Source organism: Hibiscus syriacus, unplaced genomic scaffold (genome assembly GCF_006381635.1).
Source record: "Hibiscus syriacus cultivar Baekdansim isolate YM2019G1 unplaced genomic scaffold, ASM638163v2 tig00112688_pilon, whole genome shotgun sequence".
NCBI classification, from domain to species: domain Eukaryota; kingdom Viridiplantae; phylum Streptophyta; class Magnoliopsida; order Malvales; family Malvaceae; genus Hibiscus; species Hibiscus syriacus.
This window is the reverse complement of record NW_024063384.1, coordinates 194,290-216,346: the sequence shown is the minus strand read 5'-3', so window position 1 is coordinate 216,346 and position 22,057 is coordinate 194,290. Positions and strand designations below refer to the sequence as shown.

General features: G+C 34.6%; 1 protein-coding gene across 1 annotated transcript; it reads right to left on the bottom strand.

Moving 5' to 3' along the window:
• Positions 1-148: 148 nt before the first annotated feature.
• On the bottom strand, positions 149-17,724 carry LOC120182592 (calpain-type cysteine protease DEK1-like). Its single transcript, XM_039187521.1, has 31 exons — positions 17,340-17,724; positions 17,093-17,227; positions 16,124-16,374; positions 14,300-14,482; positions 14,048-14,183; positions 13,442-13,572; positions 13,212-13,326; positions 12,090-13,110; positions 11,808-11,918; positions 10,596-10,654; positions 9,672-9,834; positions 8,546-8,819; positions 8,252-8,402; positions 8,022-8,133; positions 7,764-7,929; positions 7,570-7,640; positions 7,392-7,483; positions 7,068-7,230; positions 6,848-6,919; positions 6,051-6,428; positions 5,853-5,968; positions 5,460-5,757; positions 4,208-4,527; positions 3,574-3,925; positions 3,149-3,469; positions 2,969-3,070; positions 2,710-2,838; positions 1,606-1,986; positions 1,372-1,509; positions 1,026-1,262; positions 149-934 (listed from the first exon to the last, which is right to left on the bottom strand). Exons 2-31 carry the CDS (start codon positions 17,209-17,211, stop codon positions 629-631), a joined length of 6,468 nt encoding a protein of 2,155 aa, XP_039043452.1. The 5' UTR covers positions 17,212-17,227; positions 17,340-17,724; the 3' UTR covers positions 149-628.
• Between the last annotated feature and the right edge of the window lie 4,333 nt (positions 17,725-22,057).

Genomic DNA, 22,057 nt, shown 5'->3' with positions numbered 1-22,057 from the left:
TTTGAATTACCCAACTTAACTGACTTTTTTTAACTCGACTCGATCAATTTATCGAACATACTAGATTATAATCATACAAAAGAAGGCACATTAAATTAAAAAAAAAAAGTAGATTATAAATAAATTAAAAAGGAGTTCAAAACTGCAGCTTAAACTATCAAACCACCCTCTTCGCAGCCTCTATGCTTTTCTAATTTTCCTAATTAGTAATTTTTTTTCTATTTCGTTCATTTACATGAATGGGCCATTCACACATACTAACTACAAATGTACAATTAATCAATCTGTCATGACCCATTCTCCAGCAGCAACTCCTTCCTCATGTCCGGATAAAAAGCATTCTGGTTTGAGAACGAGTCAACATTAGGCTCAGTTGTCAACTCAAAACCCTAATCAACTGCTAAACTCGCTGGCCATCCTTGCAGCGGGGAGCCCTCATGGAACGTTTAACTGCTACATGAGACACTTCAACCAGTTTTCGACATCAAAAACACCTACAAGCCGTTCCCCAAGAGATCCGAAAATAAGATGCCCTGCAAAGTTTCACGGACAACACGAGCATCTAACAGTTTTACCAGAATGCCCTCGGCTCAAACAAAAAGTAGACAGGAGAAGCCACCGCCGATGACTACAAAGGTTCCAAGATAACTGATGCTTTTGTGAATACGGAAAGAACAAATGGTGCCTCCTCCCCGGGGTGTATGGTTGTAGGAACAATTGTGTAACCCTTTGGTTCAGGCTCTAAAACCATTTCACATGATATTTCTCTAGAATTAACATAATCCGTACCACCAACTGATTCGTGTAGGTAAATGTTGTACGCAGCACGACGACCCCGGGTTTTGAGTATCCTCATTCCAATATAGAACATCTGTGAGTCATGACTAGATTGATAATTCCTAAAACCAGCTGCAGTTCTTGAGAAGCTAACACCCTGAACAGTTAATGCCACTGAAGGTCAGAAATTTCTTGAAAGTAGAGAAAAGGTAATTAAACTCCCAATGAAGATCCGTTATATTGTTTACCTGAGTTAAGGTGATGAACACATGAATTGGATAAGAAGCATCTGAACCAGTTGCCCTCAATCGGAACTGGGGATTTTGATGCCATGAATTATAATCTTGACAGCCACCAGCACTGTAACCACGCCATTGTCCATGGACAGAATAACGCATCTCAGGAGGGTAGACCCGACATACGTATATTGATCTGAAGTGAATTTGGAAGTCTTGCCATGACATCCAGAATATACCATCTTTTGACTGTTCCACAGGAATCAAATAAGTCGTATAAAATTGAAACCCGGTTGAAAAAACAAGGTCCAGATAAATGCATTTATCCAATAATTCATGCAAAGCAAAAGGAACCAACCTGAGGAACATGCTTCAGCTTGTGCCTCATCCTATCCGTCCATTCCGAAGATGAATCGGACCAGGGACCATTCCATTCAACTTCATTAGCCCAAGGGTTTCGAATTTGAACAAGCTTGTGTCCATCCACCTCTCTTACCTGGAGTAAATTGATACAAATCATAACCCCTTTCGACAGTTCTTTAACAGTTACTTTGCTATGCAGAGCAAATTAAGAGGTAGCAATCCAGTGTACCTGCAGTAACGAGTATGCATGTCCTTGTACAATGCCGCTGGAAGAAACATGCACATCAGAGCCTGATGGACTTCCAGCACCAAGAAGAGATCCTTCTTGTTTAAACCGCAACAACTGAGACCATAGTCTACCACTGGCAAGATCTAACTGGGCCTGGGAACTTCTCATGTCAATCTCCTCACCAGCACCTCCAGTAAGATCAACAAGTGCATCCTGAACAAGCCCACCTTCTAGTGCCTCATAAGAACCATGCAATTTTGCATATGCCTTCTCCAATATAGAAACCCACAGTTCATTAGCCTTCTTGCTGGTAGCAAATGCTGGTTTGCCAGGCGATTCACATGGAATCCAGTCATCAACAACAACAGGAACCCACTCACCCTGTAGGGTATTCACAACCAGAGTATGCCCAAGGATCAATATGCTAATTATATGTTAACAAGCAATATAATAAACATCAGCAGCAACTAAATTAAAGAATCGGAAGCAGAAATAAAAATAGGGTACAAGATCTGGTTAAGAGGTTAATCTGGTCATATGACAGGTAAATATACCACAAAGAGATCGATATTTCTTTCTACATACAGAATGAAGATAAGCTGAACCCTTCATCATCTTAAAAATTTATTTTGTTACAATTGTATTTACAGGGATCAATACTACAAAGATCTACGGCTATCTTTTCTGTTTTACAATTGCATTAAGGTTTGGAGTTGTTCTTTTTGCTTATCCTATAAGTTTTGCTTTAAGGTCAAGTTTTACTAGTTCTCTACAGGGTTGTTAATAGTCTATTAATATACCAATAAACTTTAAGTATGAAGCTTAGTTTATCTTCTCTTTCTGCTTCCTTCTTCAAATTATTTCGATAAAATCCTATGGCCTTAAGCTGTACTGGTTCAAGGATATTATAAAACGTAATTAAAACCAGTTGTACCCAAGTGACATCCCAGTTCCTTCACCATCTAACAGCTTTGTCAATAAAGCTGAAGTTCTTTAATTATCTGAAAGACAAAATCACAATAGTTTTCCTCCAATTTTCAACTACTCGCGCATGGCTAGTGTGCACAAATTCAATAATTGAAATATAACCTGAGAGAATATTACCTGAATACAGAAGCGAACAGTGTAGATTCCTTCCTCATTGTACTCCGGACTAATTATTACTTCTGATATTCGTGAAACCTCCGTCAAAACAGCAACAGCACTCAAAAACCAACAATCACCCAATCGACCCTATTAAATTGGCAGGCAAAGACAAATTACAAAGAGCTAGACCATTAAATTAACTTTGTAACAGAATTCGGCAGAAAATAATGGGACAAAAGACAAATATATGGCAAATTAAGCTCATAAAAGGATAAACCTGGCAAACATCAGAAGGATTTGCAGCCCCAGAAAACAAGCAAGGACGAGAGTCTGAATGACCTTTAACAATTTCAGCAGGTCTCATCCATTCCAAAACAACCTAAGTCAGAAAGCAAAGATAAGGTACTAATAATGAAAATAAACATAAGAAACAGCAACAGATTAGTTAGGGAAATACCTGCAGCTTTGGAGGAGGATTCTTTGGATCCATAAAAAGAGACAAATCATTTGGAGGGAACTCATTGTCAGTAAAATGCATTTCACCTCGGGCAGAGAGGGCTTCTTTGACAGCCATCTCCACAGAGAGCATCCGCTGATTAATCTCGTCTTGTGTTTCAATCCTAGGTTTCCTATACCTTCGGGCAAAAGAATCCACATGAACAACAAAACCTTCACGTCCTGACCTCCTTTTCCTACCACTTGAATATTGACCATCCCAATCTACATCATCCCTATCATATAGGTCAACATCTGCAGGGTCACTGTCCCAGTCATCAACCTGAAGCAAAAAAAAAAAACAGATATAGGATTATAAGTATATATTTTTCTCAGATACAGAATTGTAAGACGCACACACACTCTGGAATCATTATAGAACTATACCCTTGGGGGCGAGTATGCCCAATGCCAATTGTCCTCGGGGAAATCAATCAAGTTAAATTCAGTAGAGCAAATAGAAGCATGAAGAGAAGCAACCTCATCTTCATTTAAGCATCTTCCCCATAAGAAAACATCCATTATATGCATCTTAGACTCTACTCCTTCACTATCTGATCTTCCAAATGCATCCATATCAATAGGAGGCCTAACACCAACCCAAACCTCGGTTCCTTGTTCCCAAATGCCATTACCCACAGACAATGGTAAACCAGTTTGATAGCCATCAAAACCACCATCCAAATAGCAAGTTGCCTCCCCTATATCGGCATCAATAGTCATTGTCACAATATGCCACCTGCAAAACAATCACCACCCTTGTAAACTTGAATGTCAAAGGGGAAATACTTTGGCAGTAGACGAAGTACAGGGAAACAGCAAAATATTTTCCCAGCTCCACACACCTCTTAGAGATAAATGACTTCATAACAGAAACTTAATAGAGCATATAAAATAAAAAATAAACTTATATAATTAAAGATCATAATGTATTGTGTAAGAAAATTTGTGGGGTGAAAGAAAATTTGGGGGGTGAAAAAACTAATTACAAAATATTTCTTTTAAAAGAAAACTGTCAAACCTTCCATCAGCAATACTTGTCGCACTGATGCTCCACTCCTTTGAAACAATTGTCTGTCTGTCACCCTTAGTAATCAATCTAAGTCCAACTTGTCCAGCCTCAATACCTTGTTCCGAACCCGCCACCAGAATTTCCCAGCAGACCTTTTTCTGAAATTCAGTCCCTAATAGACAAACTGGACCAGACTCTGGTTGGATCATCACAGCAATTGAAAAGCTGACCTTTTGACTTTGACACATGCTTGGATCAATTTGACCGCAGTGTCTGCCACTTGTTGTTGGCTCATCATCAAGGATACAAACAGCACCAGAAATTCCCGTCTGTCAAAAACATTTATATATTTACAAAATAAGAAATATTTATATCCAAAAGCAAGGAACTTAATGGTACAATTACTAACGATACACTACAAAAATCGGTATAATCCAAAGTGAGGACAAGCACAGTAGGCACCTTCTTGTAATCTTGTAATTATGTCTTCAAAAAATAAAATCATAAGTTACAGTAGGCACATACACACATGAACTATAGATCTTAAGACGGAAAGATGGAACCTAATTTACACAATAATATCATAAATCTAAAATATTCGGTAATATTAACCATCGGCACTTACTTCAAATGGTGTATGTTTTAGTACCTTTTCAACTATACTTTTTCAAGAAAAAGAAAGCAAAAAGAATTGAAGACAAAACAAACATGAGATATCAGACAGTTAGACTTCTTAGTATAGCAAGGTTAAATAGATTCACAATTTATAAATGATTGTTGATTTTCTATTTGATTTTATGAGTACAAATATTCCTCAATATAGTATGCATGGCATATAGGAATCATGCAAACAAAATTGAAAAGTGAAAAAAAAGGAACAATGGAGGGGAAAAATCAACAAGCTCAAAATTTACCTGATTACCTTCATCATGATTCACATGAGAAAGACGTAAGAAAATATTTCGAAGAGAAAATATTTAACACATCAACTTACTGTTTTTTTCATTTAAAGGTAGCAGACAAATACCAGAGCATAACAAACATAATTATATGCAATCACACGTGTTAAACTCCTATGCTTCAAAATAAACTAACTCATTTAAGAATTAAAATAGTTTTTTTTCTTTTGGGAATTAGCAGATATTAAGTATAAGTATTTGTCAACTAATGTTCACTACTAGGAAATTATTCATTGTGAACTATCAAGGAGCAAATCATGCTTACATGCAAAAGGGAAACAAGTTACATATATAAACTCAACCTGAACTGCTCTACGGGCTAACTGAGCTGTACGAATCCTATAAGCAATGCTTGAAACTCTCTCACGTGCAAAAGAATCCTCGAGAACAGAATCACCTCCAACCGCACGCACTGCAGCTGCCATGGCTGCTGCCTCCCGGTTGCCAGCATTAGGAATAGAAGAAATAAGGGAAGCTTCAATCTCCTTCCATTTACGTTCTTCCTTCTCCAAAAGGGCTTTCCTTCTCTCTTTACCTCTCCCCTCCTCTTCACGCCTCTGCATTAAGATTTCCTCTTCCATCTCTTTCTCTCTTATATAGCTATAAATCGTAACAAGAGAATTAAAAACACAGCAGAAATGTTGAATAATGGGTAGAGTAAAAATATCATCTGAAAAATGTCAAACTGTTGCTACCTCTCCTGGATGATTTCAAACTGTCTACGGTCTTCTGGCATCCACTTCTTGATTTTCTTGGCACTTAGATCTGAAAACCCTATACTGTCAAGGAAAAGGTTCAAGCGCACCTCATCCTGCCACATGGTTGTGAAACTATCATTAAAATTTTAAATTGAATATCATCAAACATGAAAAGCACATAAGGCAATGACAAACCTGTACTCGTTCTGCCTGAGCAGTTAAACCAAGCAAGAGTAGCAAATAACCTCCGAACTTATCCCACATGTACACCCATTCGGTATCAATAGCCTCTTCCAAAGCTAAAATTCGTGCATGAGCACACATTTCTCTTCTGTAATCCACATCATTGGTTGGTTCATGTCTAAACCCCCTATGATATCTCATTCTATGGAAGAAAGATCCAGTGACTAGTTCCTCATTTCTCAGGCGATCTCTTAATTTCATGACATCGTCTCTAGGAAGTACAAAATTCCCTCCCTTATCAAGTGTAGCTGCAGGGTCTCCTACTAAAAGAGCTGCTGAACTTGCAGACCTCTGTGGAGCGGAATAGGTTCCAGACAAAGCATTTCTTGTCTGCTTGCAAACAAAACAATAACTTAATAACAAGAAAAGAAAAATAACAAAAATCACAAAGAACATCTTCCATGGAAGACTAATCTGACATTAAAAGGAAATAGGCAATAAACAATGAGTGAATGAAACAGAATCAGTACTAAAGACCATTAAAAATGAATAACCCCTTAATGCAAAAAATCAAGAAAATAAATAATAAGGAAGTTCTATGCATCTACAGCCAATAAGAGCATGGTGCAAATAGAGATGAAGAAACAAGAAAATGAAACATTAACAATCATTTAGAAAATGGCTACGAATTCAAGGAAAATTATATTTAACTTCCTAGAACTGCAAAACATAAAATTTTACAAGATATAAAAAGGAAGGAAACATCTCTTCAAGACTTGAAACCTATTTGTAGAAACATGCTCACAAACCTTCGTGGCAGATCTAGCAATTGCTTGGACAACAATATCTTTGCTCAGAAAATGAACTGCATCTTCCACCATCTGGCAGTAATAACAAATGACAAAGTTAAAAGGCTGCATGCAAGTTGATTTAAAGAGAAAAATTGACATTTCTTTAGGGCAACAGACCAAAAAATGTAGCGCCAAGTTGCAGTGACAAGCACATTGACATATCAGACAGGACTCATACCTTAAGAGTTAAGCATGGACGAGAAACAGCAAAACCGAAGGCTACAACAAGGGTTACAGCAGATACAGCAGCACCAGCATATGGTGGATAGATTATCAAGCTAGCTACAACACCCCAACCTTCAGTTGCAAGTGCAATCCCGTACAGGACAAGAAATGCGGCACTGTACACAACAGATTGCCAAATTTTCATGTCAACGTATGACTAAACATTTAGATTCATCGTTAAATTTAGCAATTATAAAAATATATAATAAATAAACGGATATGACTGAAGATAAATTGGAAAGCCATCAGACAAAGAGAACAGTCTATCTTAACAAACCTGACATTCTTTCCACAGTCTGCATGAGCATCATAAACATATACGGGAAGCACTCGTGGAGAATAAACAACAATTGGAGGTGAAAGAAGAACCTAAAGAAAAGGAGTATTTTCATAAACAAAATGAAGTGGCAAGAGAATAACACAAAATTTTATCAAGATGAGTGAATATAACACACCGTTAGAGCTCTCCCAGCAAGTAGAAACAGAAATGTAAAATAACCAACAGATGCTCCAATAAAAGGTTTATCTGAAAAGTCAAGGTGAAATGGAATGATGCCAATAGTATAAGTTGTAAAGTTATGCATCAGAGCTGCAATTTTACAGATAAAGCACCAAAAAGTAAAATAGGCAGGACAGTGGTTATGTTCACCTTGAAACCACCCAACAAAAAATGCTGCTAAACCCAAAAGAAAAGCAAGGAGGCAAACCAAGAACATTTGGGTCCTGGTTAAATAGAAATTGTTTGATGCCCAGTGGTGGATAACAGCGATGGCAAGAACAATCAAGAGAAGTACTAGCAGAAATGCTGCCCCGATCTGTTTGGTGACTCAAGAAAGACAACAGATAAGATAGGGAAATAGCTATAAAAGAGTAGCCAAATCAATGATATCATCAAAATAAGCCTCACCGTCCATGGTTTAATTACAACAATAACAGAAGAAATTGCAGCAAGCAATAGGAGAAGACCAATAGTAACAAATACATTTACACCTCGAGAAAGTCTCCAACCATCATCTTTCCTGCATAGTAGCATGAATTGCATAGTGAAAAATAATGGTAAACAATAAGTTAAAAAAATCATGTAAAAAATTGGGGCTTAAGCTTTCAGGATTTGCTAAAGTCAGGAAGATTACAAACCATTTAAGTAATCCAGTGCATAGAGATAGCATTGCTGGAATGCACACCAATGGAAGAAAAGCAGCAAGAAAATCACCAACTGTAGGAACCTGGTCATCCCTAGACTTCACAATTTTCATATAGGAGGCACCACAAAATGCGACGAGTACAGCTAACAAAATAGCAGCAGCAGAAAGTAAAAGATTAAATGACAATCTCTAGGCAATGGATGAAATAGTTCTTAAATGGAACACACACAAAAACAGCTTCAATTGACAAGCCAAAAGTAAAAAGAATGAAAATAAGAAAATGTACCTGAGAATAAACTGACACATATAGCAGAAAAGAGCGAGAACCGGTAAGTTGCAAACCATGAAATGATTGGAAGCACACCAGTAACTGCTAAAGCAACTACAGATGCCATTGCCCAGCCAATGTAATCAGATGATGCATAAGGAGAAGTAAAGTTATTTGGTTCACCAGTCCATCCCTTGTATCTTAAATCCTCTAAAGGGGTAAAAGACACTATTGCACCCAGTGCCAATACAGAACCAGTAAATACTGTTATGCAAAGAGTAAGAACAACCACCTGACAAGGACAGCAATGAATGTTACAGCAGAAAAAAATGTGTAACTAGAAAACTGAAAGAGTAAGCAATCACTTTTCTTTTTTTAAAAGAAAACTGTAACTTAAACTTCTGCCTGTTTTCTCTCTCCCTTTTGAAGTCGTTGATGCAAGAGCATCATAAACTCTGCTATGTTTATTACTCTATTTTATTTTATGTTTATTTAATAAAAATAGAAAAACATATAACTAGAATGTAATAATAAAGTAATAAACCATAATATGGTGCTCTTGCTCAAACTCAAAACTATACCAAGTATATTACTATACATCCTTTTCTGACAGTAATTTAATTAAACGTTCAACAATTATATTTTTATTTAAGTGGTCATATAATTAACATGAAGTCACTTGATGACTTTGAATTGTAAGCGGGATTAAGCTTCTGTAACCCTAGTATTAACAGTCTTTACAATACATTAGGCAGCATTACTATAATCATATATTATTTGTTAGCCTGGATGCCCAAAAAATATAGTGTTCTTGTTCCAACTTCAATTTTGCATCGATTTTAGCCTTTATTATGGTGTCTAGCAACAGTTTTTGTTTCTTTCATTGTTTGTGTTTCTGCACTACTGCTATCCCATTAAACTTTATGGTTTTTTATATTTTCCTTAACAATAGCACCAAAATAATTACAAGCAGAAAACCTATAGGCTGATCATATGCCGAAAGCTACAAAACTTGAAAGAACAACAGAGCTATATCCATAAAATCAAAAACCATGAAGGCAAGGGAAAGATGACTGATGACTCTGAATTAAGGATAAGAAATAAATGTTGTCAGAAAGAACCAAAGAGAAGGGGCAGAACCAACCTCCTTTGTCCCAGAAAGTCGATGATTTCCAGCAAAACTTGTACACTGAACTTGTGGAACCCAAAATTGATAGCCATTGCGGATCCATATAGGAATTGCAACAGAGAGACAGGCTACCATGAGAGGCACTGTCAAGGACAATCCAAGAAGCACTGATGACTTGCTGCAGAAAGAAAACAGATATTAGTACCTGACAGGCAATTACCCAGACACCACAGCAATAATTCCAGCAATAGTATAAAATAAATTGTTAATAAGCAATAGTGAAAAAATATTTATAACAAAGAGGACATTCTTAACAACCATGTTTAAGAAGTAGAAAGTATCAACCGAAAGGAGCCCAAATAGTATGCATTCTTAGCTCCATGTCACAATGAACTAAAAGTACAAAACTGGGGGTTGCCAATAACAGAATGAACCAAGGCTATTCAAATACATGAAAAATAATGGTTTGAAGGAAATATAGACATCTGACAACTTAGTATTTCATTTTAACATACGAGCAAACACAAAAGAATTAAAAAAAATAGAAAAGATAAAAGGAAGCCCACATTTGGATGATCCTAAAGAAATAAAAAATTAAACAACCCAGCAGTTTTAAATTACTCATTGACACTATAGCAGCTCTTACGTAGACAAATGAATTGGAGATGGAAGAGGATAATGAAGCAGAGGAAACTAAAATCAATAATTTTTTTTATGAGTGAAAAAAGAATCATACATTACATAACAATTTTAGCACAGTACAACTGAATGCTTGGAACCACAACTGAATCTAAAAATCATGAATAAGACATCAAATTATTATCACTGCACACATTTTATGCCACAGAAATTGCCATTAACAGAAAAATGAAAACAGTTTAACCAAGGAAAATATGCAATGGCAAGAATTAATTAATGCATGCTTAAAATAGACCAAACCTCAGGAAAGAAAGCAGCAGTCCCACGGAAGTGCTGAGCAGCCAAGCAACAAAGCCATACTGAACAAAGTAAAGAAAAAGGGTGGAGATGGGAGCAAAGCAGACAAGAAAATTATTATAACTAAAAGAAAGAAAGGATTCATGTAATATAATGGAAGCAACACCGGTTAATACAAAAAATGGTAATCAAACATAGTATGTCATTACAAAATTAATGGCCACAAAACATTTAAGCCAAAGGAATCTATTATTAGTTCCTGCTAAGAAAGAGACTTATTTAAAGATGAGGGGAGAAGATTAAATTGAAGACAGCTGCAGCATAAAATTCATTTATTACTGGCACAACAAAAGCTCCACAACTTTCTGTTTCAAGATTTCGTTTATGCACACTCAAGAAAAGGAATGAAGGATGCACAAATAAAATATAAAAGTGCAGCTCTGTAACATGAGAATAATCCAAATATATGGTTATCCACCCGCACCGAAGTTCTGTGAAACCATCTGCTTTTGTTCACCTTAAGATGTGTAATCATGAACACATGTAACTATCCTTGAAAAAGATAAATAGACTGTCAATTATAAGCAATAGGAGATTTCAGGGGTTTGGGAGCTCATCTAAATGCTTAGACTCCATTAGAAAGCATGTTCAAATGAAACCATTGGATGTGGAAAGTAGGAGGCCTATTGGACCCTGTTTTCATATAAGCCTTTTTCTAGAAATGCCCATTACTGATATTGACAACTCAGGACAAGAAATGTACCAGAAAATCCACCTGGGGATTGTCACCTTCTGAAACTACTGAAATGTTCCTCCAATAACGCACAGGAGGAAACATACACTACTATATATTTTAGGAAAACACTAACGATATATTTGGAAAACACTGACGATATATTTGGAACACTAGTAGAAGCCAAAAGTTTGAACCCATGGAACCATTAAAGAAAAGAACATCTTAATATTAAACAAATAAGCCAATTGTTATGAAAATAACTACAATCTTAACCAAAATTTTGGAGCCAACTAATTGCAAAAGACCACATTATAAAGTTAGAAAAATCACAATAACTTCTCAAAGGAAACCTCCATGGAAAATAATAGAGAAACAAAATCAAGGAAAAACTCATATTGGCTATCAAATTCAACCTGAAACCAAATCACAAATTCATGTAGGAACAAACATCAGGTATAAACTGGAGAAAAGCAGTATACCCTGCGAGGTTTTGGTGTCAAGGGAGTTTCTTCTCCTTGAAGTGAACGAATAAAAGCCATGATTGAACAGACGACAGGAGATAAAAGCAGTACAGCAAAGCCAAATTCAAACTGCAATAGATACACACAATCTCCATATTAGCAAATATAAGGCAATGACAACTCAAACACAATGTCTATTTACAATTATTGAATTGCTAAAAATGTGTACATCAATCAGGGCACTACCAAGTGTCATCAAATAAAATAAGTAACATCCCAGAAAAAGAAAGGCTCACTTACTTGCTGATGTGTAGCATTTATAATTTTGATTGTCTTTGGACGAAAAACTGCCACAATGATTGTTTCTATGATAAAGACAAAACTAAATAGCACCCATGCTCGCTCCGGAGTACTTGCTATATGATGCAAAACAAGTCTGGAGAACTTCAGCCACTTTTCAAGCCCTTGAAGTCTCAATTCTTCTGAAAGGGAGATTTGATTGGGCATAGCATTATCAACACTATTGGAATCGACAATTGTGATATCAGTATTGTCTCGATGATCCCTATCTGCATCCAAGCTACTCCTCTGCAGTAATGCAAGTATAGTTGGATCCAAGCTCTTCTCTTTCAACATCATGGCAAAATTAGGATCCAATCCTTTATCTTGCAATAAACTAGTCAATTCTCGATTACCATGTCTTGCTCTCCTTTTCAACATCGATGTAATCCTAGGATCACTCAACCTTTCTTGAAATGCAAGAGCTAAATTCAAATCTAACATTTGTTGATTAACTGAAGTTGATGTACTAGATTCACAACCTTGGCTATCATGACCACTATTGGAGCAAACCACAAAAGAGCCATTGGGGTCAATATTTTTATCTAATGTTCCCATTTCATGTTCTTGGACTGAGCGATGAGAACTGCTATGCAATGCTAAACTTGGTCTTCCACTGTCTACACTCTTATCGCTATTTATCCCCTCCTGAAAGCTAGAAGTTGGATACATGACAAGACTATTCCAATTATCAGCATCAGCAGAGCAATGTACCATACTCTGGCTATTATCTTCAATAATATTAGTAAAATGGCCTGCTTCAGCACTACTACTGCGTTTCACACTTGAGCCACAACCATCAGATGAACCAGATGAACTATTTTGCTCCTTCCTACGGAAACCTTCCCTCAGACGAATCACTGTGCTCTGCAAGGCATCCCTTCGGGCAGCTAACGGGTTTGTAGCTGAAAAATGGCGAGAAACCGCAGCACCTAATAAGACAGAAGCTACAACTGCATAGCTAATACAATGCCCCAAGTACCTGAAGAAATTTTAAAAGGACCAAAAGAGAGAGAGATCAACTATCACAATGCAACAGTAACAAAACCAGCAATACTAGAATCATGGGAATCTAGAACAAACCAATAATGTACTCCAAAGCAAATGAGAAAAACCCGTGAAGTTCCAGCAACAAAAAGTGCAACAACACGACTTTTAAGAAGCTGAAATCCATACAAGCATGCTCCCATGTTCCAATCTACAGGGCAAAAAAATTAAAAGAAATTGAATTTGCATGACAGAGATATGAATGTTGTACCAGGATATCAATGTAAACAGCTAAAATAATATTAACTCGCTAATTATTAACATACCGAGAATTATAACTGCAGCAGAAGTGATAGCCCCAAGCCAATGTGCATCCTTCGCTGTCAGACCATATAGAATAGAGTAGACAAGAAGAACAAGAAGGGAGCCAAGGTAAAGAAGTCCAAGATGTGAAGCCCTACAAAGAAAAAGAAAAATCCAAGGACCACAGTACAGTACGAAAGTAAGTTCTTGCATAATATAAAGCTTTTCCCATAAACAGATTGAGGAAGCATAAAAAGATATTAGGATTCGAAACTGTATATGTAATAGGCTTGTAAAGCATTCGCTTAGTCTACTAAGAAAAAAAGTGAGAACTTGAACAATTACACACTATATTCCTATAAAAAAATGGAGAAAAGCCTTAACAGATTGAAAACATATAAGCATACTGGGACGTATGTATAACCTGCTGCCATAGAGAACATATTTTACTACACAAAGATATCTAAAAGAATTATTTAGAATCATGCATATTCATAAGCATTGAAGAAGAAAAAGTATGGAGAGAAATATGGTCACCCAAGTATTAATACAAACACGTCAAATGAACTAGTTTTACCTACTGAATTTCAGACCAGATTAACAATGCAAACACACTAAAAGGGTTTTACCTACTGAACTCCCGAGGATATAACTCGTTTGGATCTGGTGGTTCTGGTAAACAAGAAATGGTACCCATTTCTACACTATCAGAGTATGCAAATTTATATGCCCGCCGAACATACTCATCCACATCCAAGCCATTTCCTACGCAAGGTGATGAAGGGAAAGTCAAAGTACAGTCACTTACAAGTCTAAACCAGAAAATAGAAAAATAAAACCATCAACTGATCTGGTCACAATAGCATTACAGCAAAGATTACCATTGAAGACCATGCGGCAGATAAAGAGCATATTGATTGCTAAGGCAATTGCTGATACACCAAAGAAGAATCCAGAAGGAGAATAGCGCTCAGATGCACTGGAACCAGCCGTAACATACACAGCACAAAGTTCATATGCACAAAGCAGAGCAACAGCCAGCAGAAGTAGAAAAGCGACAGCCCCTATCAGAGCAGAAAGAAGACGAGTATGAGAGACAGGTAAATAAATAAAATAATCACTAATAGATAGAAATCACAGAAGATAATTAAATTACAATCAAGAGCACCTATTTAAACAAAAACTTCGTATCCTTAAACAACAAAGAATCCCAACACCTCTTTCCTTAAAATGTTGATTATGGTAGATACTCCCCCCATTTCCCACCTAGTAAATAGCTTTTGCAAGCTATTTTTATCTTACCTTCTACCAGAAATAAATACTTATAAAGTCACTGCTCAGTTAATGTCAATTTGGTGCAATTGTAACTAAAGTCAACAAGAATGAAGAAATGTTCTCCGAAAACCGCTATTGGAAGAAACCTATTTTAAAAATGAAGAAAAGTAATTTATCTATTAGAAAACATTACTAAAACAGACATCGGCATCTCATTGCAGTTCTTTCCTACTTTGAAGCTTCAATTTTAACCTAGAAAAGTTCAATTTTTTTTTTGATAGAAGTTAGGCCTCATTAAAACCCCCTTCATATCCTTCATGTTATATCAGTAACATGAAGGACATCGGAAGGAGGACAAGATCACCTCAATTTCAGCTTTACTAGAATTAAAGTTGAGTTGAAAGCCCAAGTTTGACCATAAGCTACATCACCCTACTGCACATAAGTAGATGCACCAGAACATAGGCCAAAAAGTCACCGAAAAAGTTTTAGTAGTTTTCTAGTTCAAAATGGAGAACGTCCATTGTGCTTAAATAGAAAATGTCATAGTCAGTGTCAAATGGGAAATGCCTATTTCAAGACAAATCTTCACCCACTAACAAGATCTTGCACTAAACATAAATGAAAAAAACCTTGCTACAATCTGTCGTTAGATACACCTCAAAAATGCATACAGTAAAGCTATTCCATTCTAATTAAAACTAAGCTAAGGTATAAACTTCATGGTTTTAATCATATAGCGTTCCTTCAATACAATTAACACACTCTTTTTCCTACAAGAAATAAGCTTTGGGATGATATCATTGAACTATATACTCATGAGCCTAGAAGAAGTCAATTCAAACAGCATTATGGAAAGGGGATCAAGCTCATAAAATAAAAAGGTTGAAGCAGGGCCACAACGGAAATGGGCAACTGAGACCATAGACCCAGTAAGGCTCACAATCAAGGGTCAAGAGAAAAGGTACCATTGTGAAATACTTCCTCCGACAACTACAAATTGCAGTATAATCTACTTCACTCATCATTACTGCATAGTTTAAGAACTACTCCTTCCCTTAGAGAATAAAATTCTTAAAATATACTTCAGCAGAGCCAATGTCTTTTATCAAAACTGATTTTGTTGCTAATAAATTTTATTTCCACTTGTTAGCTAATGGACTTTTAATATGTTCATCAAAATCTAGACAGGTCAGTGCTTTCTTTTCCTTCAGCAAAGACAGGTGAACACTAGGACATAATGTGATTAATTAAAAATCCATCACTATTGCCATATAAAGAACCACCGCAAGGCTTCAAAATAAATTTCAGTCAATCAAAAATAAAATGAATGGGAAGAAATCTCTCTGACCTTCTAAAAGGGAAAAAAGTATATCACATAGTTCAAGAAGTGAGAAAAATCAAAGGAAAGAGGTCATTAAGGCACATACTTGAGCTCTGCCAACGAGTCCTCCACCACAGCATGATTGAATAGAATGCCAATAATAGAGCAATACCAGCCATTATTACAGCCAGCCCAACAATATCTCGGCCCAATATTATGATTAGCCAGCATCCCCACATGACAAGCACCAAAACAGGAGATAAAACAACCACCCATGCAGATAGAGATAAAAGAGCACATAGCATGCCCAGCTGGGATCCCTGTATGATACTCGGCCATTTTCGTGCAAAAATCCAACTGAAAAGAGAATGAAAATGAATCATTGAAAGTTAAAAAAAGAAAAATGACATTAACTCCCCCCGGCACCAAGGGAAAGGTATGGATCGCAAATGTATTTCATGCGGTAAGAAAAAAAACCCATTCAGGCTATGCAACTCTGCAATTACATTCATTTTTTTCCTATTAGAAAGATTTTAAAGGATTGATTCACCCAAAGAATCAAAGAGAAACAACAAACATACACTGAAACAGTTTCTGGAAGAACCAGTAAAACACCAAACAGAAATATGGTTTACAAGATAACAGTTTCGACATCTTTGCACCCCGAAGATGGTCTTTATCCAAATGGCATATACCGACCAAATTGTAATGGACAAAAAGTTGTATAAACGACTTCTTTTTCAGTAATTGGCAATAATTAGTTATTCAAATTGCCAAAAACAACTAAAAAAGCTTTGGATCATAAGCCACATGTACCAGTCATTCGTGTAAACCATATTAGTAGTGAAGTCAACAGAACAAAGGTTAGTAATAAGCAGCATAGACAAACTGTCAATTTGATTTAAATGAAATTACAGCAAAGATCTCAGTTGTATAGAATCAAAGTCACAATGCATTATTAACAATTCACTTACAAAACTATAAAACAAAAAAAGCAGCTGCATTGATGCGCGGTTATGATGTTAGCAACTATATCAGCAGCAAAATGAAAGGTTGGAAATATTAGATGCAATACCTATAAATCCGCCACGGGCGCCAATTGACGGCCCAGAGAATGGAAAATGAACCTAAACCCAGAACAGTAAAAAGAATCCCAGAAATCAAACACGCCAGCGCAACCCCATCACTTTCCATGGCTTCCTTCTCTCACCTTCAAAGAACAATCAAAACCCATTTTTACATTTCAAACATAACTATAATTATAAACAATTAACGGGAAAAAATCGTAACCCATAAAAAAGAACAGTGAAGAAGATTTTTACCTAATTAAGTGAAGCACACGTAATGAGCAGTGGCATGACGGCAAATTTAGGTGAAAGGGGCGAGTTTAGGCATGGAATTGTGGGTGTTCAGCTAGGGTAATCAAGTCATTTTGTAGCAAGCTGGGATTGAGACTGAAATGGAGAAAATGAAGCTGAAGAATAAGAAAAACGATAAGGTGGATTAGGGTTTGGTTTTTTTAATCTCTGGTTTGGGAAATTTGTGAAAGATTAAAAAGTTGCAGATGAAGACACAAGAAGCAAAGAAAGAAAAGAGTAAAGTTCAAAACCCTACAGCACTCTCTCCTCTGCTCTCCTGTATGTCAACTGTGAACTCTCTCAAGTCAAAAATAAAATTTAAAAAAAAACTATACTTTTAATAACAAAACAAAAAAGCAGCAAGCTTTGTGTAAGAGAGAGAATAAATACTGCAGGAAAAACAACCAAAAATCATAGGCGAAGTAGGCGGTAATAAAAATATGAGGAAAAACAAACATTTATTCCCTAAATTTGACCATTTCTTTCAATTTGGTCTCTAAATTCTTGTACAGTAATAATTTGTTTCCTCTTTATAATTCATTTTCTTAAACTTTAGATAAGATATCAATTTAACTCTTATATTTTAGATAAATCATTGTTTTTACCCTTAAATCCTCTTATCCTCTCTTTTAGATTGCACTATCGATATTGTTCCAGTTATCTTCTTTGGTTGATGATGACACCAAATCAAATCTCTCTCTTCTACTTTTTCTTTTAATATTTTATTTTGTTTCATAGATTTCTTTCCATCATTGACATTGTTTATCAAATAGTAAATTGTTCATTGACATATAATCTCATCAATTTCATTATAGAAGAAAATCATATACTTTTATATTAGCAATCGAATTAAGTTCAAAGTAATTGCTATAATGAAACACCGGCAAAACGAAAGATGCATAATCCACAAAAGAACATTTGTTTCAGTAAATGGACATAATTATTAACGAAACTCTTAACAATAACTTTAGTTCCATCAGTTAAAATGTATTGTCAACAATTCTATTTTCATCTCCATTGATCACATTGTCTTTACATAATCCTTTCGTAGATAATTCTAATTTCCTCAGTATATACCTTCTTCCCCAATCAATGTCACACGCGTTTTTATTTCCAAACGGTGATGTATTATACACACCAGCACTCGCACTCGTCGACCCCCTACTTTCCTCACTAGAGAACACCACCTTTTATTTGACTTTTCTCATGTCAACTTGAATCTCCAACACCTGTGAGAGGATATAGTGGTGATCCGATGCATGTAGATGGGGTACTATTTCCGATATATGTTTGGAGGGGATGGAGGGCTAGAATGCAACAATGTAGGCTCGACGTTGATAGATGCTATCAATGATAAGCAAGACTAAATCTAAATTTAGGTCAGACTTGGATTCGATTAACAATTATTGTTGAACTATATCATTTTAAGAGGTTATATAGAAGAGGTGAAGAAAATATTCTCAAGATAGAGAATTTGTTTATTGATGTGAAGAATTGATTTTTGTTGAGTTTAACTATTTTATCGAATTTGAGATTTTGTCTCAAACTACACTTTTAGGATTCGTGTTAATGTGGAGTTTGTTAGAGTTTGACACAATTTGATCTGGGATATAGGAAACCTAATTTAATTGAAAGTTGGAAGTCAATTATATGTTATGATGATTGAGAGAAACGTAATCTGGGTAAATTTCTTGTTATGTAAGTTTCCTTTGCAATCAAATAACTATCTTTATAAATAGATATTAGGGATTTGGGTTAGATGTCAAATTGTTCATGAAGATTCCTTTTGTATTATTCTAATTTCGATACTAGTGAAAATTTTATTTTTTTGCTTGTGATTTTTTTGAATAGTTTTCCACGTAAAATATTAGTGTTATGTTTTATTATGTAATCATTATATGGTATTTTGTATAAATTTCAAGGGCTAAATTAAAAACTAATCTTATTTGTTAACATGTCATATCATCAATGGAAATGGAGTCAAAGGCTCTGTGAAAAAAAATGTAACAAATCAATAACATAAGTGATCAAAATATTATTTCTCAAAGCATGATGATCAAAATAAAAAGAAATCAAACAAAAATTATCTCTGTTGTAGTTTACCCTATGAAAACTATTTGTGAAGCTCTGATTAGTTCTGCAACCTAGAAATCTGAATTTTGAATAATAATCTTACCTTTGACTTAACTGCTTTATTTCGATTTAGTGATACCTGTTACTTGTATGTTTGTGAGATTCGTCCCTTTAATGTCTGTCGCGTCCCAAATATCTAGATTTGGAGCGTTACCATTACCAAACAAATCAGACAAGAATTGGAGCGATACTATTACCAAACAAATCAGAGACAAGAATTGGAGCGTCACGTTCTGGTTAATTGACTTATTCTTATTCCTCGTAATTACTTTCAATTCTAATATTATGACATAGTTCTTTCGAGTTGTAATAATTAGGGATGTGCATAGGATCAAACTTCATGGACTTTAATTCGATCCGATCTTATTGTGTTAGATTTTTTCAAACAAACAATAGATTGAAATTCGGGTTCGATCGGATTTTTTAGATTATAAGTTTGGATCGAGTTTAGATTTAGAGTGAAAATATCATCTCTATATTTTTCTTAAGTAGATCCTTACTTCATCAAATAAAAAATATATATATATATAGTTATATAGTTATATTAGGTCAAATTGGATATATATTTTATCTAAAAAAATAAGTCAAATTTCGGATATTGGCTTCCAGATGTGATGATTCCCTAGTCCTTATTGAAAGTGATTGCAATATTATACGGGAACAAACATAAGTTTTTATGTTAAATGAACGAATTTATAAAATTTGAAATACAAAATATATTATCAATAAAATATATACAATTTATATATAAATTTAAAAAAAAAAATTAGAAGAATATTCACTGCATCGACTTCTTTCATTTTTGATAATGGGTAATGGTCTAAGTTGAGGCCCTTGATCTGCTTTATTTGGGCCTTTAATAACAATATTGGCTTTAGTATCGTAGTTGTATGAGCCGAAATCTCGACCAATGCTCCTTCTACAAAACACTGGGTTCGGCTTTAGAATTATTGTTTAAGGTCACGATTATGTACCTAACCTCGATTATTATTTTATTTTGCATGTGCACATTGCTGTGATTTCATTATGGGCTATTTGGAGTTGTTGGGTTCACTGACTCCTCCCTCACGATGGAACTGTTTCCCGCGTTAAACATCTATGGATCAATGCATCGTTATCTGTTTATATCATATTCGTATATAATTTATAAGATAACTTGATTTGATTTTATAGGATAGTAGATTCTCTCACATGGACCGATCTTCATCTTAGGGCTATGCTCTACGTTTCCATACTTGTCCTTTTATAGGATAAATTATATAAATGGTCACTAAACTTTCCAGGCACTTGAATTTAGGTCCCCTAACTTTTTAAAACTTACAAAACATTCCTCAATTTCATTCTAAACCCCAAATTCCAAAGTAATTCAATTTCATTCTAAACCCTAAATTCCAAAATATTAAATTACATTCTAAACCCAATTCTAAAATATTTCAATTTAAGGAGAATATACTAGATTATCTTTAGAACGTGATACGTTTTGATTTTTTTACTTATGTGAAGAAAAAAAATACACTCCCTCCTCGTAAATGTAATTTAGTGACCTTCAATAATTTAAATATACAAAATGATTATGGAAGAAATTGAATAAAAAACACAATCTCTCAATGAAAAAATTAAGAATCAAAATCCCCAATTGTCATCCTTATAATTTTTATTTATTTCAATTATAATTTAGTTTTTTAATAGTTTGATGTGATTATAAGATAGTATTTATTCAAATTTTTTAATTTTTTAATAATTTAGATATACCCTACAAACACAATTGTTTTAATTTAAACCTTTTAAAGTAAATAACATTTTTTTACCTATGAAACCACTTAACGAGTTATAATATAATTTTGTTAACGTGACCATGAAATAGAAGTTGACGTACCTTACGAAAACATAGAAAAACCCCATCTCTTTTGAGTTGATTATTATCATCAACTTAGGGTATTATATTAAATTATTGATTTTTTTATTTTATTTTTAAGTAGTCAACTTCAGTGTTTATTTTTTTATTGTGTTTTTTTTATGATTTTATTAAATAATTTGTCTACAAAAAATATTCGATGTAATAAGTAAATAAATATTTAATTATCATGGTAATATTATATTTTAATTATAATAGAAATAATATAAAATAAAATATTTATACATCATTACTATAATTACATAACTCATATATAAAATTTTGACTCTACTATTTATGTAGTCTTAATATTTATATGAAAGATATAAAATGTATTAACACGTATGATTAGATATAAAAACATACACAAATAATTAGAAATATATTTACTTTTAAATAAATGAATTATTATCATATATTCTTACTATTGATAAATTTTCATGTCTTTAATTAATATTAAAAATTATCATATGTTTTTAAATATAAAAAGTAAATTAATTAATAATTTAGAAACATTGGCGTCGTTTATAAAAAAAGACAGAAATTGAAGTATTTTAGAATTTGGGTTTTAGAATGTAATTGAATTATTTTAGAATTTAGGGTTTAGAATAAAATTGAATTAATTTGGAATTTGTTGTTTAGAATGAAATTGAGG

Coding starts and splice junctions, on each gene's coding strand:
- LOC120182592 (XM_039187521.1), bottom strand. CDS start 17,211: ATGGAAAGTGATGGGGTTGCGCTGGCGTGTTTGATTTCTGGGATTCTT. Junction 14,483..16,123: donor GACTCGTTGGCAGAGCTCAA/GTATGTGCCTTA, acceptor CTGCTCTGATAG/GGGCTGTCGCTTTTCTACTT. Junction 10,655..11,807: donor TGACACCAAAACCTCGCAGG/GTATACTGCTTT, acceptor TACTTTGTTCAG/TATGGCTTTGTTGCTTGGCT.